Below are 13326 nucleotides of genomic sequence, written 5' to 3'. Positions count from 1 at the left end.
AGGGAGGGGGGGGGGACGGAATGTTTCTAGTCAGATACTAGGATAAGAGAGGAAGGGGGCGTACATTGGGCGACGTCGACGGCGATCTGAATGCCCCATGGAGACGCTGGAAAGGTGAAGATCACAAGAAGAGCAGGAGGGGAAGAGAGAGAGAAAGAGAGAGAGAGAGAGCTAGTGGGAGGAAAAGCTGACCGGGGGGAAGCAGTAGTAGTAGTAGGAGCAGGAGCAGGAACAGGAGCAGGAGGAGCAGGAGCAGGAGGTGAAGGAGGAGGAGGTGGTGGTGGTGAAGCAGGAGCAGGAGGAGCAGGAGCAGGAGCAGGAGTAGGAGCAGGAGTAGGAGCAAGAGCAGGATGCAGGAGGACATGTGAAGAAGGGGGAAGAGGTGGAAGACAGAGAAGCAGGAGGAGCAGGAGAGAGGCATGAGAAAACCAAGGAGGAGGTAGGAGAAGAGGACAAGTAGAAGTGAAGTGAGAGGAGAAGAGGAGGAGTAGAAAGAGGAGGAAAGGAGAGGAAAGGAGAGGAAAGGAGAGGAAAGGAGAAGAAGAGTAGAAAGGAGAGGAGGAGAAGAGGAGGAGTAGGATGAGAAGGAGTCAGTTACATGATGGATTCTCAAAAGTGTCCAGCAGCAACGCCATGAATCGCTCACTGACAGCGACGAGGCCGGAGGTCGAAGTGAAGGACTTGCCGATGGTGCCAGCAGGCGCAGAGGATGCAAGGACAAGGTCGGGGAGGTCGGGGAGGTCATGGACAAGAACTTTCTCGTACCACTCCAGCAGCTCTCGGGGCAGCTCGTCCTGTACCGAGCCCAGGTCGACAAAGACGAGGTAGGAGAAAGTAACGAGGGGGAGTATGAAGGTTTGAACCATCTTCTCCACCAGCTCAGCCCAGCACTGCCTCCTCGTCCTCCCGGGCAGGAACAGCACGTTGGGGTCCTCCGACCGCTGGTGGGTCGTGAGCTGGACGGCAGCTAGCGGCCGATCCGCTCGCGCGAGGAAGGAGATGTCAAGAGGCTCCCTGCTGAGGAGGAGGAAGCAGGAGCCATGGCGGCGAGTGGCGGGAGCAAACATGGTGGGCAGCACGTCGACATGGTGGACTTCGACGATCTCCTCCTTGTCGTCGTACAGCTCAACTTGGAGGCTGCAGAAGTGAGTGCTGCTGAGGTCACTGCAAGCTCCCTCCCCATCGAGCACCAGCAGCACAGCGTGATGCCCGAGCAGGCCAGACGGCCAGACGCCCACGAGCTTGCTGTAGTCCTTCTCCTCCACCCCTCGCTGCTGCGTGTAGTACATGAGCCTGCGGCAGGGCCCGAGCCTGCTGGTAGTGGGGACCAGCGGGTCCGAGAGGATCAGGTACGTGAAGGAGGAGGAGGAGGAGGAGGAGAGGAGGGACTGAGGGTTGAAGAACAAGCTTGATCCTCCATGGACAGGCTCCTCCTCAGCAACAGGCCATCCAGGGCTTCACTGCTGGGGTGCCATTGAACCACCGACATCTCAGTGTACCCGAAGAGGTCGGAGCAGACGGCAGCGTCTGGCCGGTGGGTGGTGTTGACAATTGCGCGGTTGAAGACGCGTTGGTAGTTGGAGCCGAGGTCGGAGCCGAAGTAGAAGTCTTGGTAGAGGACAGGAGGAGTCGCGATGTAGCCCTCCAGGGTCCCTTCCTCGTCTATGAGCTGCTTCAGCATGGTATCCATAGAAGCGAACGCACTGTTGCTGTCTCGCAGCACCTTGTCTGCTCCCGCCCTGCTGTACAGGATGGCTCCGGTGCAGAGGGGCTGGTGTGCCCTTGCGATGCTGCTCAGGTTGCTGTACAGCAGGTTCCGGCAGTTCTCGAAGCAAGCTTCCAGGTAGAGAAGGTCGGCAGAGGAAGGGAGGTCTCTGATCGCGTCTTGGACTGACTTCCTGGCTCTTGTCAACGACATTCCGATCATCAGGTCGTCCTCCACCACCAGGAACCTCTCCCAGCCGCTCGCCATGCCGATGCTCAACGCCCTCCTGTGGCTCACGATGCATGCCAGGCACCCGCGCGAAAACTTGCCGCATCCTCTAACGTGCCCGACCTTGCCGTCGCTATCGAAGAAATGGCGCACCTCCTCCGGCCTCTCCCGCTCGACGTCGTCGGCAGCCATGGCATCGAGGAATCGGATGTTCGAGAACCCCAGGGATCGCAGAAGGCAGCGAGTGTGTAGCCTACGATCCTTCCGCTCCCTCAGGTTGAGGACGAGCACGGGAACATCGATGTCTACAGGCGCAGGGGGATGGGAGCACGAGCCCGACAGCATGGCGAGCTGAATCGCTTCTGCCCTCTCATCCACAGGAACCATCATCCTCTCATACCAGGCATCGGGTTGGATTTCCCAGACATGCTCTTGCTGGGGGGTTGCAGAAATGTCACGGAGGAGGACGAGAAGGAAGAGAGGGAAGCGTATCATTTGCGCCATGAAGGCTGGTGATGGAGCACCAAGGATCTCAGAAGACTTGTGAAGGAAGTATGCTCACCATGCTCGTCATGGTGAAACGTTGGGAGGGAGGGCTAACTTCAAACACGACGACCTCCGATCCACGTCCGCTTCCTCCTCCCTCAATCTGACCTTCGCCCTCATCCTCATCCTCATCCTCATCCTCCTCTCCTCATCATGCTTCTGTGCCCCTCCTCCCTCCTCCCTCCTCCCTCCTCCCTCCTCCCTCCTCCCTCCTCTATCATCTCCATCGTCCAGCTCGACCCGCCTTTGTTCTCCGACGACTCTAAAGTTATTTTTCTTCAGTGACTATCCCGGCCGGGCGCCGCGGCCGCCGGGCCCGGACGGCAGCCTGCCGCAGTGCACAGCGGCAGCGCGGCCCGGCCGCCCGGCCCGCCGGCCCGCGCCCCATCGTCTGTCTCAGTGGGGCGCGGCAGTGAGCTAGCAACTAGGGCCGGGGCGGTGGCACCGTGACTTGGATGCTCTGAATACTAAACCCCGACCGTGACTCAGAGTCCGAGTCGGAAGCGCCACTGGGCCAGGCTTAAAGAGTCCGAGGCTGTGTAGCCTCCGACAAAGTGATTCAGCGGACAGAACCGTCTAGGGCCAGTAGCGATGAAAGTTGGTCAGCCTTTACTGTGCCGGGCGGGGGGCGATCCACTGTCGGAGCCACGGCTACAAGTCTAGGTCGACCGTCGGCGTGGAGGCTCAGCTGCCAGTGAGGTTGAGTTCAGCTCTCCCGCAGAGCGCAAACCGGTGAACACACCCGGCGCCGGGGCCCTGAGCCCCCTGGCCCGCAACCCCGCATGATTCGATGCTATTGAATTACTAAGTAAATGATTTCTGCCGGGCCCCGCACCCCTGCCCGTGTGTAATAGCGTTTCAGACCAGTTGAGTCATGGTTCATTAGTTTGAAAGAGAGTGCGTAACGAGTCGCCGCGCTCATGCTGGGAGCGCCGCGCAGTGTTGCCTGCATGCCGGGGGGCAGGCGCAGTTGGTTCGGGGGAGTTCTAATCGCCGATTAACGTGTCTAGACTTACATGACCAGGCAGGAGCAGCAGGCATTCGATTCTTGTTTGGGCGGCGCAGTTTGACTGCCGAATCCGTCAGGGAGTATTCTAGGTCCCATCCCCCTCCTGCTCCTCCACCAACCACTTTCCCCTCGTTTCCTCATCCCTTGCCATCCCTCCCTCCCTGCTCTCTCATAGAATCGCTCTGCCGGCACTCGTGACCGACATCTCCTCCTCTTCCCCCCGATCTCATCGCCCTTACCTTGACGCCGCTGGTCCCTTGCTCGTGCTACTTGGCGACGAGTATCTTGATTGATCCCGCGCCACGTTGGGGGACCTGTTCTCAGCCCCGTCTGACTTCGTCGGTCGATCCCATGCAGGCGGCGCTGGCGTTCCTGATGGGCCAGCAGGCGACGGTACAGCGGGAGGAACCGTAGGAGACGAGGCAGGAGGAGGTGAAGGAGCTGCAGGCGGCTTCGGGGGTGCAGGAGCGGGTGGGAGGACAGGAGCAGGGGGAGGAGCGGGTGGAGCGGGAGGAGGAGGAGCGGGAGCTGTGTTGACCAACTCAGCAGCAGGCGGGGCAGGAGGACATGGAAGCTCACCAGCTCGTTCCTCGTTCCCCATGGAAGCTTTCATCCCGTTAAGCATGGCGGGACCACTAGCAGGAGCCTGAGCAAGACATCCCTCAGCGACCCCGTCCCCGTGCTCTCCCGGCTACCTCGTCCTCCATGTCAATGTCCATCTTGACTTGACTTGGATCGACGTTGGCAGAAACATTCGGATCCTTCAAGGATGACGTCAGCATCCGCCGGACCGTCTCCCAGCCTCTCGCCATGAATGTCTCACCGCATTCTCTTGGGCCGCTATCACCTTCGCCATGACCTCGGCAGGATCCTGCAGCAGGTTGGGCGTTGGGATTCAAGTGCAGTTGTCACGTCTACCTCGATGGCCAAGCTGGGGTCCAGGTGGGCGGCAGAGGTTGACGAAGGAGTGCTGGGCAACACCACAGTGAGACAAGCTCAGAGCGTGGAAGTCACAGACAGGATGCTGGAATACACTTGATGTAGGTTTTCTGAATTCACCGAGTCTTCACCTGGCATATCTGCTCATCGAGTCTCCATCAGTGCACGTCACGCACACGTTCAACAAGCACCTCGCTCGCATATGCTCGCAAACAGGGCAGATCCGGCGATTTGCGCAGAAACATCGTCAGATGACATCATCGCCTGGAAAGACGATGAAATTAGATTGACCAATCACGGCTCTTCAATCAAGGTTTTCACTGACCTGCAGTGGCCCAAAGGCGGCACCAGTAGAGAGGAGGTGTTTGTGGACCGAATCGTCTTCGCAGATGCTTTGCAGCTGCCATACATGTCATGGGCCTGGCAGCAGCACAGCCGGGAGCGTGACCTGAGAAACAGCCGCCTCTCTTTCCTGTAGATTGATCCATCAAGGCAGGCAGAAGAATAGAGGTTACTTGCAGTACCTTCTGATGCGGGCCCACAGCAATATCCGCCAACAATGAAAAAATCGTAGGATTCCCGGCCATCTCGAACCGAGTGTCAGGGTTGTTGGTCCATCGCTTGATGACTGCGAGCGCGTCCTGTGCCATAGATTGAGAAACAGCTCCAGCGATAAGTTTGCCTCACGTTCTGCTGTTGCTGGGAACCATTCGCCGCCACGTCATACAGTGTCTCTACCGCTGCATCCGAGTAAGCAGCCGTCAGATCCACCTGGAGATGTAAATCACAGCTTGAAGGGTCCAGGCTTTCGGTGACTTACACTCTTAGCAGCAGGTGGAGCTGCTGCTGCGGGTGGTGGTGGTGGAGGAACTGCTGCGGGAGCTGGAGGAGGAGCTGGAGCTGGAGGAGGAGCTGGAGCCGCTTTGTTCTGTTCGGGAGGAGGGGAGTTTTCCTTCTGTTCTTTGGCCTGCAGCTCCGCCAATCTCCTAGACCTTGGCGAAAGCTGTGCCCCCTTGCCGGGCGTCTCCTTCAGCTTGGAGAAGAAGGGATGCGCTAGCTCAGTCTCCTGCGAGCGGACCAACATGAGAGAGGAGGGAGCGAGGGAGCAGGACAGTGTGAGGACAGCAAGAGGAGAGGAACAGGACAGCAGGAGGAGGTCAGCAGGAGGAAGCGGGGAGCAAGGCAGCAAGAGGCGATCGTCGAGTCCTACCGGGCCTTTCCCAACATTAGTCTCATCCACCTCCTCGTTTCTGATCCCGAGCTTTTCCGCCCTCTTCTTAGCAGCCGCGGCGATGGCGGCAGACGCCATGTTTCAAATCAAATCCGAGCTGAGTGTATTCGATTCCCACAACTCTGTAGCGCAGAGAGGTTGATATCAAAGCTAACTGCGTGCCCAACCAGAAAGAGCTGCTTCAACGGTCAGCAGACGAGATTGCGGTGGTTCGGCAGTCATACATTGCATCAAAGGCCCTGATCCTTTCGCAGACCCTAGGAGGAATTCTTCATATTCATCCACCTCGCACCTGATCATTCTATCAGCACAGCCAACAAGGACCAAGACAACTCACAAAGATCAGGACCCCCTGACTTGATGTGCTCTTTTCCTCCACCTGCTCCTGCTCCTGCATCATGATCGTTAGTGACTTGCCTCGAAGACGATTCGCAGGACTTTCTCAAATCAAGCTCTCGTCCTTGTCATCTCAAATCTGGGGCTACATGTCTACATGAATGCCGACACATACTTTGGTATCATCTCAATTACAACGAAGTTGAACTGTTTTAACTCGTGATGTTGTATGCTGACAGAATAAATCTTTCTCAAGTCCTCAATACTCACAGCACACGAATCATGTTCGACTCGTTTCTGCCTATCCTTCAACTCGCCTGAGGACGAGGATCACGATTCCCTGCTACCGACCAGCACCGAACTCTACAGATACTGATTCCGACGCTCATCTCCCTCCCCTCCTCTCTGTCCCTCCCTCCTCTCCTCGCTAATCCCCACTGTCCCTATCGACTGACTGCACGGCGTTCCATGCATCCCCCCTTCCCTTGATCCCTTCCGCCTTGAGCTCCACTCCCTCCCTCCACTCCCTCCCTCGTCTTCTCGCGTTCACTTCATGGTCCCGCCTTCTGCATTCCTCGCTGTCGCTCTCCCCAGCCCTCGCTATCCTTCCGACTTCCACTGCGGCCAGCATTTCTTCTCGTAAACCACCCCCTGTTCACCACCCTCAAAAGTTTACACCCACCCTCTGACTTTGTAAATCTCCTGTAGGGTTCCTCAAATATACCCCTGATATTATCTGCATATTTGCCTTGTAATGTAGGGTACTTTAATTACCCTACCTACCATATTGAGTACCCACCCATGGAAATTTCCCTGATGAGGATGGGAGGTGGTCCACCTCTTCATTAGAAATTTTGAGAGGGGTTATTCCCAAACAACTATTCTATGAAAATGTTTGAATATTTCACCGAAATTTTGTAAATTTAACAATTTTATAAACAAATACTTGAAATTAATCCAGCCAAGTACCCCAAGTCATGAAGCCAAAATTTGAACCCCAAAGCTGAGGGTGTTTTGCTGAATTCCAAGGGTGGGACATTTTTGATACAGGGTAGGGGTAGTCAGGTCACGAAATTCCCTTCTCAAGTACGGGTCAATATGAGTTAACAGATAGTCTCTTTGAGTAGGTAGGGTGTCCCTTTCAGGGCATGAAGTCGACTGGGAGGGGTACTCCAATTTGAACTTTCTGATATTGACCAGGGGTGGGTACCTATGACCAGGGGTGGGTGGAAAACAAGTGCGGGAGGTATGAGGGATCGACGGGATGCATTTGAGAGGAAGAGGAAGAGGCTGTGGAAATGAGAGCAGGATGGAAGATGGCGAGGGGAAGATGGGGGGGGGGGAGGGAAGAGCATGATCAGGAGCAGGAGGATCAGGAGCACGAGCAGGAGCAGGAGCACGAGCAGGAGCAGGAGCACGAGCAGGAGCGGGAGCGGGAGGAGCACGATCAGGAGTAGCAGTAGGATCAGGATGAGCAGGAGGGGTAGCAGGAGGAGCACGATCAGGAGGAGCAGGAGCGGGAGCGGGAGCAGGAGCAGGAGGATCAGGAGCGGGATCAGGATCACGAGCACGAGGAGCAGGAGGAGCACGATCAGGAGGAGTAGGATCAGGAGCAGGAGGAGCACGATCAGGAGTAGGAGTAGGACCAGGACCAGGACCAGGACCAGGACCAGGAGGAGCAGGAGCAGGAGCAGGAGCAGGAGCAGGAGCAGGAGCAGGAGCAGGAGCAGGAGCAGGAGCAGGAGCAGGAGCAGGAGCAGGAGCAGGAGGAGCCGGAGCTGGAGCCGGAGGAAGAGGGGGAGCAGGAGCAGGAGCAGGAGCAGGAGCAGGAGCAGCAGGAGTTGGAACATGAGGAGCAGGGGCAGGAGAAGCAGCATCATTTCCAGCAACGGGGTTAATGGGGAGAGTGGAACGAGGAAGAGGGCAAGTAGAGTGCGAAGGTGGACAGGGAAGAGAAAGGGGTTTAGATGTTGGTAGTGATCCACTGAAGGGGGACAGAGGATAGTTACTTACACGAGGTGTTGGAGGTGGTGTGTGGGGAGGAATGGGACATCCAAAGGAATGCACAGAGCAATTGAAAGAGAATTTGGAAGGCTGTCAGGCAGGGCGATCGATGAGTAGCAATATAGGGGTTCGAGGCAAGGATTGCTTTTCAGTATGGCATCCATTTTCCTTGTTGCTCGTTTACTGTACTTGATAGTTGCATGTGAAATCCCTCTGTCGTTGGTGAGAGGCTCGTGGAGCTCAGCGTAACTCGTCATCTCAGGTGGAGGTACAGGTGTTCCTTGTAGAGCGAGGGAGCATCTTGCGTTGGAGGACACGGATCGAGAGACGAGGGCACGAGAGCATCCGAAGGGGAAGACGTGAGTCTGTTATGGACAATCGGAAACTCAACATGGGGCATCGGGGATACTGCAGGCTGTTTGACTGAGGTTGAGTATCTCCGCAGCTGAAGATTCCATGTGGAGGTAGATCGGGGAGATTGGTCCGGATACATAGCAGCAGAACAGTCAATTAGATCGCCGGCGAGGAAGGAACGAGGGCCGGCACGAGAGAAGAACCGATTCACGATGATGAACGAGAGCATGAGAAGGATAGTACAACTGCAGCTTGTACTGTGCTGTGCTCTGATAACCAATCTCCCGTCGACGGCTCGAGCTGTCTCATCTCTGTCGCAGCCATGGCACTCAGACGCTAAGCTGCTGCCTGCAGCCTCGTCTACCCTGGCAAGATCAGCGGCATCAAGGTCCGGGCCCGCTGGGCGAGCTCCAGCCCTCGGTAAACCTTTGTTGGGCCTCGGAGGTGGAGGATGGAACGGGCGACTGTTCCTTCGAGGAGGCTCACAGGGTCTCCCTGATGAGATACCTCAAGCACCGGAGAGGTACCCTCCTCCACGAGGTCAGGCGGAGGCGCCGGGAGAAGAACCAGACTACCTGGACCGCGACGTTACCATGCAGAACAAAGACATCAACTTGAACACTAGGGTCGAGGCACCAGCGTACCAGGGCGAAGACAGAAACCTGCCTCCTCCTGCTGGGGGGGTGCGAAGCTCGCGCATGCAGATTTATCCTAGGCGGGAAAGAGCGATCTCCGGTGACCTTGTGTTGATGGTTGTGTTGTGGTGTTTGCTGAAACGATGCATGAAGAATTGTTGTCTTGCGGACTCTTCAAAGAGGTGAGCACTCCATTGTTCTGACTGTCAAGGTTCACGGACAGTGAATGCTGCCAGGGCGACATTGATGACGAGTGCTTGTGCCGACTGAAAGAAGGAAACCCCTACACTGTCGTCGGAGTGATTGAGAAATTCCTGCGGATTGCGCCTGAACAAGTATGCGACTTGTTTCTTCACCGTTGCAAGCTTTCACCCTCTACTTCCCATGCCTACATCCTACACATTTCACGATTACATGCAACCATCGAAGCGCAGGAATCAATGGTCCTTCAGTCAGCGCTCTAGATGCAGTGCTCTAGATTCATCCTTGCTCGTTCGGCAGTGGGGAGCATCACATTCCACATGCTCGTTTGCTGCATCTTCCCAGCAGTGCTGTCAACCTCCATATTCAATCGCTCCATGTTCCGCGGCGCTGCTGACACTTCGGCTACAGGTGCGAGGCAATCCCTCGGCGTACCTGATGCGAATGATGCGGAATCGGGAGGTCTTCCCTGCTCTCTCCCACCTCCTCCCGAGCTGACTGTCTGGTGATGAAGGTGAGGAGGGCGGAGAGATTTGCTCGTCGGGGTACAGAAGGACACTGGAACGGAAGGCCGAGGTCTATGTATGCCCCCCAAGAGCCTCCCCCCCCGTACGCCAACGGGCCGCACCCGGCGATCCGGAAGGAGCCCCGACCTTATCCTCCCTACCACTCGCACAGGCAGAGAGGTTTCCAGTATGACGGGCCGAGAGAGCAGCGATGGTGATTTGCTTCCTCCTCCCTCCTCCTTCCCTCCTCCTTCCCTCCTCTTTCCTTCGTCGACGACTCTTTCCTTCCCTCCTCTTCCCTCCTGTTCATCCTTCTTTTCTGTTGACTCCCTCCCTTTCCCTTCCCCTTGTCCTCTCTCACCCACCCTCCTCTCCTCCTCCCGACCTCCTCCTTCTGACTTTCCTCTACATGTGTTACTGTTCTACTTTCTCGCTTCCCCTGACTCGTTTGCAGGGAAAGGTGGCCAGAGCCGTCTCGATACGGACGTTCCTCAAATTTCGACGCTCCCGGTGTGTTAATGGAGGGAGGGGGAGGGGCAGCAGGGGACGGCATGGGGGGCAGAGGGGGAAAGAGGGAGGAGGGGAGTAGGGGGGGGGGGTGAGGAAGGAGCAGAAGCAAGGTGCAGGAGGAGGGTGAGAGGGAGGCGGAGGAACAGGAACAGGAACAGGAACAGGAACAGGAACAGGAACAGGAACAGGAAGGAGGAGGAGGAAGAGGATGGGGAGGAGGAGGAACGAGGAAGTGGAGGAGCCACTGACATGTGGCGGGACAGCATGGCAGGATGCCGGCCCGCCGATGCGCCCCTACCCGTACCGCCCGTATGAAGGAGCTGCGGAGGAGGTGAGGGTTGTCACCCTGTGCGCGGCGCGACTGACGATGAGCTCCAGAGGATGGAGGACGGGAGTCGCTTCCCCGGTCTGACCTGCTCACTCGCCTCTTGTCGTGTTGCTCTGCCTCCTCATGCTCTTGACGCAGGGCCAGCGGCGGGAAGGTCGCGAGGAGCCCCAAGGAGCTATCGGGTTGTCGGGCAGGGGGAGGAGGAGACGTGGACTAATAACTTCCCTCTTGTCAGGAGTGGGTGTCCCCCCGGAACCCTCGGATGTGACAGGAGAGGATGAAGAAAACGGGAGCAGGGAGCTGGGAGCTGGGAGCTGGGAGGAAAAATTCAAGGTGCATCACGCATGTAGAGTAAAGGATGTTGAATTTACTGCTTGCCCCTTTCGTTGACTTGTCGACTATTCTTTCTGTAGCTTGCCGAGGATTCCTGCAAAGACCATGAGGGAGGAGAAAGAGGAAAGATAAGGGAAGAGGAAGGGGAGAGGAAGGGAGTACGAACGAAGGGGACGGTGGGAAGGGTGGGACGGAGATAACAAAGGAGAGAAGGGAGGAGGTGGAAAAAGGGGGGGGGGAGGAGGAGGAGGTGGTTGGTTGCTCGAGGGGAGGGAGGGGCAAGAGTTGGGGGGGGGGGGTGGGGTAGAGGGGAAAGGAAGGGAGAAGGGAAGGGAAGAGGAGGGGAGGGTGTGGCAGGCGAGCAGCGAGGGGGGGAGGGAAGAGGCACCGTTGATCATGGTTTTCAGCACAGGCTGTCCTCGTGCCGTCTTCTTCATGTGTTCCTTCTTGTCTTGCTTCCTGTAGAGATCATGACACTTGGCTCGAGGAAGGAGAGACGAGGATGGGAAAAAGGAGGAGCAGGAGCAGGAGCAGGAGCAGGAGCAAGAGCAAGAGCAGGAGCAGGAGGAGCAGGAGGAGGAGACGGAGCAGGAGCAGGGGGAGGATAGAACCTCTTCTTGAAGTAGTTGTTGCGGGCCTGAATGGCTTCTTCCCTCTTCTTCTTCTCTTCTTCCCTCTCCTGCTCGTCACACCTTTCAGATGTCCACTGCCTCTTCTCCCCCCCCTTCTCCTCCTCCCTCCTGCTTCCTCCTTCCCTCCCCCTCCTCTTTCTCCCTTCTTCTCCCTCCTCGCTTTCCCCGTCCTTGTCCCCGTCCTCGTCTTCCTCCACATTACCTTCCTCTCCTTCTCCTTCTGTGCTGCGGCCTTTGACGCGATAACTTCCAGCGCTCCCTTACTCGCCCCGCCCTTGTGCTCCTGTCCCGCTTGCTTCCCCTGCTGATTCCCTTCCTTACCCTTCTTGGATTTTACTGGCTTTGTTTTCTTCTCCTCCTCTTCACTCTCCTCCTCCTCCTCCTCCTCCTCCTCCTCCTCCTCCTCCTCCTCCTCCTCGTCCCAGTCTGGGACTTCCATCTTTCCGATCTGGAACTCTTTTCCCTTCGGTTTCTTCTGCTTCCCCCCGTCCTCCCCACCTGTGACGTGTCAAACTCTCCTCCTCCTCCTCCTCGTCCTCCTGCCCGTCCTCCCATCCCCCTCTCCCTCCTCCTTGCCTGTTGCCGCCTGGCCACTGGGGCTCCACTCTCTTTGCACCGCCTGCATTGGGGTCAGAGGCATGCAGGATGGGAAAATTGCTAGCAGGAAGGGAGAGAGAGGAGAATGCAGGAGAGGGAGGAGGAAGAGCAAGGAGGAGGAGGAAGGGGGAAGGGCGAGTGGGGAGGACGAGGACGAGGGAGGAGGAGAGGGGAGGAGGAGGGTGAAGGAGAAAGGGAGAGGGGGAACGGCAATTGGTGAGAATTATTCATGAATCTTCTAACCGGGTCACGAAACATGATAGCCCCTGTACAACAAACCATCATTCTCCTCCTCCTCCTGCTCCTCCCTCACTGCTGCTGCTGCTGCTGCTGCTGCTGCTGCTGCTGCTGCTACTGCTGCTTACTACTGCTCATCCTCGTTCCATAACCAAGTACAAGAAGGGTTCAACTAGACATGCACACTTATCGGCTCACCGGAATCAACCTCTTCGTCTGACATCTCATCTGAATCGTCCCGATCCATTTCAAGTTTGTTTTGCTCCTTTTCAGCGTCTTCGACATTCACTGGCACAGCAATCAGTGTCTGACAAAGCACTGTCTCATTCTACAATAAATGCATAAAGGAGCAGAGGTGTAGAGGTGTAGAGGTGTAGAGGTGTAGAGGAAGAGGAAGAGGTAGAGGTAGAGGTAGAGGTAGAGGTAGGAGGTAGGAGGAGGAGGAGGAGGACAGGTTGGAGCAGTCTTTCTCTACAAGTTCCCCACCAAGGGGCTCCGGGACTTGCTCGAGCATTTTCTTGAGGGCTCTCTTTTTCTTCTCGATCTCCGTCTCCTTCTTCTTCTGCAGGAGCTTCTTCTGCGACTTGAACCTGGATGCAGCCGTCAGACGGGAGAGCCTTGCGACGCGAGGAGACAGGCAGGCAGGCAGGCAGGCAGGCAGGGAGAGAGGGAGATGGGGGAGAAGGAGCAGGAGGACCAGGAGGAGCAAGAGGAGCAAGAGGAGCAAGAGGAGCAAGAGGAGCAGCTTTTGCTAGTCTCGAGAACTCACTTGGACGTCCCTCTATCAAGGAATTTCAGTCCGTTGTAGCCCTTGGGATGCTTGCCTCCCGTCTTCATCTTCATGTCCATCCTGTCGAGGAATATGTCAACAGAAAGAGGGGAGAAGAGGAGGGAGGATACAGCCAACATCACGTCTTTCCTCTCTCTCCATCTTCTTTTGACCTAATTTGCTCTCACGTCCACTTTGTCTCTACTTCTGATCTTCCTCCCACCCC

At 56.8% G+C, this 13326-nt stretch overlaps 4 protein-coding genes across 4 annotated transcripts; 1 reads left to right on the top strand and 3 right to left on the bottom strand.

Annotated features, from left to right (window-relative positions):
* Positions 1 to 590: 590 nt before the first annotated feature.
* Positions 591 to 2437, bottom strand: GUITHDRAFT_147913 (hypothetical protein; the record flags this gene model as incomplete). Its single annotated transcript, XM_005820389.1, has 2 exons — positions 591 to 1388; positions 1484 to 2437. The coding sequence occupies 2 exons, from the start codon at positions 2435 to 2437 to the stop codon at positions 591 to 593; spliced, it is 1752 nt and encodes a 583-aa protein (XP_005820446.1).
* Positions 2438 to 3397: 960 nt separating this feature from the next.
* Positions 3398 to 6042, bottom strand: GUITHDRAFT_166463 (hypothetical protein; the record flags this gene model as incomplete). The annotated part of the gene is made up of 16 exons (XM_005820388.1): positions 5996 to 6042; positions 5883 to 5950; positions 5638 to 5834; positions 5248 to 5493; positions 5115 to 5198; positions 4952 to 5068; positions 4876 to 4899; positions 4753 to 4827; positions 4559 to 4632; positions 4407 to 4458; positions 4312 to 4359; positions 4184 to 4249; positions 4068 to 4134; positions 3728 to 3860; positions 3496 to 3549; positions 3398 to 3425 (listed from the first exon to the last, which is right to left on the bottom strand). The coding sequence occupies exons 3-16, from the start codon at positions 5734 to 5736 to the stop codon at positions 3398 to 3400; spliced, it is 1167 nt and encodes a 388-aa protein (XP_005820445.1). The 5' UTR covers positions 5737 to 5834; positions 5883 to 5950; positions 5996 to 6042.
* A 2522-nt stretch (positions 6043 to 8564) lies between these two features.
* GUITHDRAFT_147911 (hypothetical protein) lies at positions 8565 to 10813 on the top strand (the record flags this gene model as incomplete). Its single annotated transcript, XM_005820387.1, has 8 exons — positions 8565 to 9169; positions 9199 to 9322; positions 9600 to 9650; positions 9703 to 9874; positions 10149 to 10204; positions 10476 to 10535; positions 10583 to 10610; positions 10671 to 10813. The coding sequence occupies 8 exons, from the start codon at positions 8565 to 8567 to the stop codon at positions 10811 to 10813; spliced, it is 1239 nt and encodes a 412-aa protein (XP_005820444.1).
* A 117-nt stretch (positions 10814 to 10930) lies between these two features.
* GUITHDRAFT_120366 (hypothetical protein) lies at positions 10931 to 13180 on the bottom strand (the record flags this gene model as incomplete). The annotated part of the gene is made up of 7 exons (XM_005820386.1): positions 10931 to 10959; positions 11254 to 11324; positions 11477 to 11544; positions 11700 to 11995; positions 12530 to 12619; positions 12818 to 12921; positions 13101 to 13180. The coding sequence occupies 7 exons, from the start codon at positions 13178 to 13180 to the stop codon at positions 10931 to 10933; spliced, it is 738 nt and encodes a 245-aa protein (XP_005820443.1).
* Between the last annotated feature and the right edge of the window lie 146 nt (positions 13181 to 13326).

Source organism: Guillardia theta (genome assembly GCF_000315625.1).
Source record: "Guillardia theta CCMP2712 unplaced genomic scaffold GUITHscaffold_179, whole genome shotgun sequence".
Taxonomy (NCBI): Eukaryota; class Cryptophyceae; order Pyrenomonadales; family Geminigeraceae; genus Guillardia; species Guillardia theta.
Note: the sequence above shows the minus strand (reverse complement) of the source record. Positions and strands in the feature narration are given on the sequence as shown.